This window comes from Cryptomeria japonica, chromosome 7, assembly GCF_030272615.1.
Source record: "Cryptomeria japonica chromosome 7, Sugi_1.0, whole genome shotgun sequence".
Classification (NCBI taxonomy): Eukaryota; Viridiplantae; Streptophyta; class Pinopsida; order Cupressales; family Cupressaceae; genus Cryptomeria; species Cryptomeria japonica.
Window position 1 is genome coordinate 282,350,749 of NC_081411.1, and position 5,529 is coordinate 282,356,277.

The following is a 5,529-nucleotide window of genomic DNA, read 5'->3' on the forward strand; positions in this document are numbered from 1 at the left end:
AGGTCGTTCAATTCTTGATGGAACCATAATAGCACAAGAAGCAATCCATACTCTCCAAAGTACTAAAAGACCAGGTATGATGATTAAAGTAGATATTTCAAAGGCTTATGATAGTATAGAATGGCGCTTCCTTTGCAAGGTTATGCAAGCCTTTGGTTTTGCAAAACAGTGGATCGACTGGGTCTTTGAATGCATCTCCACTCCGAAATTTTCAATCTTGGTAAATGGGAAACCAGAAGGCTTTTTATCCTCATCAAGGGGAATTAGACAAGGAGATCCTATCTCTCCTTTTCTCTACATTATAATGGGAGAGGTGTTGGGCAGAACATTAAAGAGAAGCCATATGAACAATCTTTTAGAGGGAATCAAAGTAACCAGAAACTTTACAGTCACACATCAGCAGTTTGCAGATGACAACCTCCTCTTGGGGGCAACAAAAATCAAAGAGGCTTCCCATCTAAAACAAATTCTAGACACCTTTGGGAAAGCCTCGGGCCAAATAAGGAATAAGGACAAGTCCAAGGTTTACTTTTTTTCTACCTCTAGACTCTTGTAGTCTAAAATACTCTCAATCTTGGATTGTAGTGAAGGATCCCTCCCTTGTATCCATCTGAGAATCCCAATTGCTCATGGTACTGGGAATGCTAAATTGTGGGATCCTCTTAAACTAAAAGTGGATCAGTTCTCAAACTCCTGGAAAGGGAAATGGTTGTCTTGGGCTGGCAGACTAGTGATGATCCAAGCAGTATTATCGGCCCTGACCATCTATCTATTATCCATCCTATCTCTTACAGCAAGTGCAAATGCCTTTCTTATTAAGAAAATGAGGAATTTCTTCTGGCAAAATTCAGAGGAGAAACACAGAATAGCTCTAATTGCATGGGAAAAAATAATCAAGCCTAAAGTCCTAGGGGGTTTAGGCATTAAGGATCTCAAATTGCAAAACAAAGCCCTAGGGGCCAAATTAGTATGGAAGTTCATCAGGAATCCTAATATCACATGGGCTAGAATGCTCGTTGCTAAATATTTACCGGATCAGGAACCAACCAATCTTCTACGAGCAAACTCATTCCCCAAGGGTTCTAAAATGTGAAATTTTTTAATTTCCTACAGAAACCTGATCTCATAACAGCTCTCATGGGATATCCGAGATGGAGCTTCAAGCCTCTTTTGGGAAGACTCCTGGGGTGGCTACCCTCCCATTGCTAATTTACTCAACATTCCAACAACAGAAAACTGGCTTAAGCACCACTGGGGTGTTAGAGTGAGAGATTATCTAAATTTTGATGGTTCACCCAGCTCTCAAAGTTGGAGATGGAAATCATTCGAAGAAGTTCCAACCGCAAGGAATGATTTAGACCAACTCAAAGAACTCTTAAAAGCAAGAAATGTTAATCCGAGAAGAGGGAATGACTCTTTAATTTGGGCTCCTTCTAAAACAGGGCTCTACAATCCTAGAGATGGTTACAGAGTACTGGTTAACAATGCTGCTCAGGATCAACTAGATTTCCCCAAGAAGTTGTTTTGGAGCTCTAAAGTCGTCCCTAAGGCAGTGATCTTTGCATGGCTAGCTTATCAAAGGAAGATCTTAACTGCAGAAAAATTCACAAAAATGGGGTATGCAGGACCCTCTAGGTGCATCATGTGCAAAGCTCAATCAGAGACAGTGGACCATCTACTACTCAATTGTCCCTTTGCGTCCAAATGCTGGCGATGGCTCTGTGCTAAACTTGGCCTGATCACAGCTCTACCAAATGACATCAAATCCCTATCTCAAAGTTGGCCTATCCCAGCTAAGGAGTCCACCCTAAGCTTGATCATGGAATTGTCCCCTTCAAGTTTAGTCTAGGAAATTTGGAAGGAGAGGAATCGTAGGCTATTTGACAACAAATCTAGAAGAATAGAAACAATCTTGAACTCAATTGAATCGATCATTGTGGATTCAGTTAACTGTAAGATAGTCTTCTCTTTGGGTCCGCCGAAAGTTTTCTTATCTTGGGATGAAAGCATAAGGAAAAACTGGCATGGAATCAGGAATCCCCCCTCTTTTGGGCAAAAAGACAATATGAGAAAGACTGCTATCTGGTCTCCTCCAAAGCCAGGCTGGATAAAACTAAATTTCGATGGCGCCTCTAGAGGCAACCCGAGCCCCTCAGGCATAGGATATGTAATCAAATATCACACAGGAGCAATTCTTGGGAAAATGGCAAAGTCGATCCCCCCAGACACAAACAACATAGCAGAGTTCAAAGCTTTGCAATTTGGACTAAGAGATTGCATAAACCATGGTTTTAATAACATCTTAGTGGAGGGTGACTCGAAGATAGCAATAAATGCCATCAAGAGGAAAAACACTCCAAATTGGAGATTGCAAGGAATACTAGAAAGCATAGTCGCAAGCCTGGACAGGATTGAAAACTATGAAGCCAAGCACATTTACAGAGAAGCAAACTCAGAGGCAGATGTTCTTTCGAAATTAGCTGCTCAAAGATCCTATCTCTAGAGTTGGGATCAGGGGAATCTGCCTGTTACTCATGCAGACCATCACAATTGACAGGTGAGGGTCCCAGAGGTTTATTCAGATGCGAGAGTCCCTTCAGGAATGCAAAAGCTACTTAACATTTCGCTATATGGACAACATTAAACTTAACATTGGCAGCTAAGTTTAACGGTTATATCAATTCAAATTTAAACTTACCTTTCTTGGGGAGAGTGGGCCCGCAGTTAATCACGTCATCTAAGCTGCAATCATGACCTATGCTTTCTCCGATCCTCCTTTTGAGATATTGCTGCCAAATTGTCAAATCAACTTATGGTTTGCGTGGCTTGAACGAGTGATTTGGCATGCCAAGGACAAACATCCCTCGCCACCTTTGCTGGCAAATTAATTGCATACCCGACCCTCATTATTCGGCATCAAATAGTGTGCCAACCTTCCTCTTCGCATTCGTTTTTTACATTTTGTTCTCATTCCTTTCCCCTCGCTATTTTCTCTCTGAGCCCAAATCTATCCTTTGTTGTTAGCCTGCTCTGCCATCTATGGCGTCCGAGCCCCCTTCTGGTTTCATCATGAGCGTATATCCCAAACCCATTTCCTGTTTTGGAGCAGACACTCCAATCTCCCTCTCGACGTCAACGCATCAAGTTTCATTCAGAAAAATTCCATACTTGAAGCTCAAGTGCCTCCTCCTCTTCTCGGATTTTCCTTTCATATTGGCAATCAAGATGATCTTGGGTAGCGAACACCTGAACAGAGACGAATATCCTCGGGACAACACCAGCGTTTCCTCAAGGTTTGTCGCCTCTCTGCTAGACCTAAAACTCGCCAAACAGGCAGTTTAGACTCTCACCATGAGGATTTTTCCAAAGGAGGTCACCCAAGAGCTCCAAGAAATTCTAAACAAGGCAATTCATGACTCTGGGGCCCCTCGGCTAGGTGATAAAATCCTCTTCAACGCTCATGGAGAACTAATTAACTATTATCCTTTCCTACTTGACCAGAAAGGGAAAGACTTGGAAAGGCATCGAGTTTTTGCGGGAGTTGGTCTTGGCTACCTTAAATGGCGCTTCCTGGGAGAGAATTCAAATGACTCGAGCAAAGAGGAGGATCTAATTCAGTTTGCAAGACTCAACGGCATTCTACCTCCGAAACCAGAAGATGAAAACCCTCAATTGGAACAGGCATGCAGGGGTGGTGCTCGCAAGGGCCGTCGCGGGTCCAGACTTGGCCATGGTAGGTGTCGCCCTCCGAGCAGAGGTCGTGGGCGTTCGAGGACAAGGAAAGTGCAAGCTAGGTCCCTTTCAGTTACTTTAAGCTTTATGTTTTGTTTCTCGAGCGGGTATTTGCTTTCATCAGCATAATCTCTATTAATAGGGCAGCAAGCTTCTGCCATCTAGACTTTAATTTTTTTGCTTTAAAAGGGATTCCTCATGCTTACATATGTTTCTTAAGGAGGACTCCTTATGCCTTCCATAGAATGCTTGGTAGCATTCCTTCTTTTCTACTAGAAGGAATTTTGATGCTTCCATTTTGAATTCTGCTAAAAAATCTACTGCTACCTTACCTCTGTAAATTCTACATAATCAATATAATCTGGCTCTGCCTTTACCCATCAAAAAAATATATAATAGACAAATAGTAACCATTATATACCTCTTACTAACTAAACGAATCCACCCTGAATAACGTTGATGATGCATGTCTTGTGCTAAATTTATAGGAATTGATAACCCTAAAAGGGATGTTGTATACGCACGTTTAAAAATCAGAACCACCACATTAAAAAGCAATAAAGAAGGGACATTTTTTAAAAAGCCACGTAAAAAATCATATGATATTTATTTGAAGAATAAAGTGAACTCTAAATTAGCAGATGGAGTTTATATCATACACAGAAAACATGTGGTGTAATGAAAAAAAGCTGAAGAAAATAGTCCCCAAATTTGAGTGCCTATATTGCCATCCAATAGATCTCTTTAACATTCAGACAATCAATTTGAAGAAGAATTTATAATCTGGTAATTGTATTTCTATTGGGAATTTGAGATGGCAAAGGCAGTGTATATATTGGTTTCGTGAGAGTGCTTTTCTTTTGTATGGCCTTGAAGAATGAAGATACCAAAATGTACAATTAAATGAAAATTGAAACAAAACAAATAGAAAAGAGTATCTGTATATAGCATTAAACATCTGAACGTGGATAAGATTAGAAAGATGTAAGTTTGTTTGGATCTTTGTTTAAATAGTTTAACCACTTGATGAAATAAAACACTGTTTGAGTCCCCTGTAAACATTTTCTGTTAAATTAGTTAGGCAGTGTGTCTGAATTTCAACAAGTAAAAGGAATTTGGATGGCAGATATCAGGAACCCTTTCCATGTATCAGGAGGAAACTTAGATGCCATGAGCTCATCTTTACGAGCATTTTATATGGGAAACTTGACAACCGTCAGAGGGAAATGCTGCAAACAATTCAACAGGCTAAGGTTTTTTCATATGGAGAGTGGTGTAGCCAAATTACTACTCAATACATTCAATCTCACACATTTGAGATACCTAAGGATATCATTTTACTCCATCACAGTGATTGGTCAACAATTTCCCCACAATAATGATTTATTTTGCCTTCTAAATTCTGCAAAACGGCCCAAAACAGAACAACGCGGCAGTAAAACAGTAGAACAGAGCATAAAACAGGGTATATAGCTGAAAGGATACTTCAACTTGTATTTTGTATAATCCAATACATTATAAATTAGTGTTTTGTGCAATAAGAAGTCACTTACTAGAATCTTTCATTCATTCACTACAAATTCCATAACCACAGGTTCCTCCAGCTGAATTCAACCATTCAAACCCCAGACAATTTCTTACCAAAAAAGAATAAAGCACTCCAACGGTAGGCTCCTCCAACTCTGAGGGAGCTATTGTTATTCTAGTTGATGACATTCACAAATTAATCATGCATTTGACCAACTCCAGCATCACACAAGTACATAGTTTTCTCTTATCCAGATATTTTTCTCAGGT

General features: G+C 40.2%; 1 protein-coding gene across 1 annotated transcript; it reads left to right on the forward strand.

The window, feature by feature from the left end:
• The first annotated feature begins 2,065 nt into the window (after positions 1-2,065).
• LOC131856679 (uncharacterized) lies at positions 2,066-2,503 on the forward strand. The gene has a single exon (XM_059208548.1). It carries the CDS (start codon positions 2,066-2,068, stop codon positions 2,501-2,503), a length of 438 nt encoding a protein of 145 aa, XP_059064531.1.
• The last annotated feature ends 3,026 nt before the right edge of the window (positions 2,504-5,529 follow it).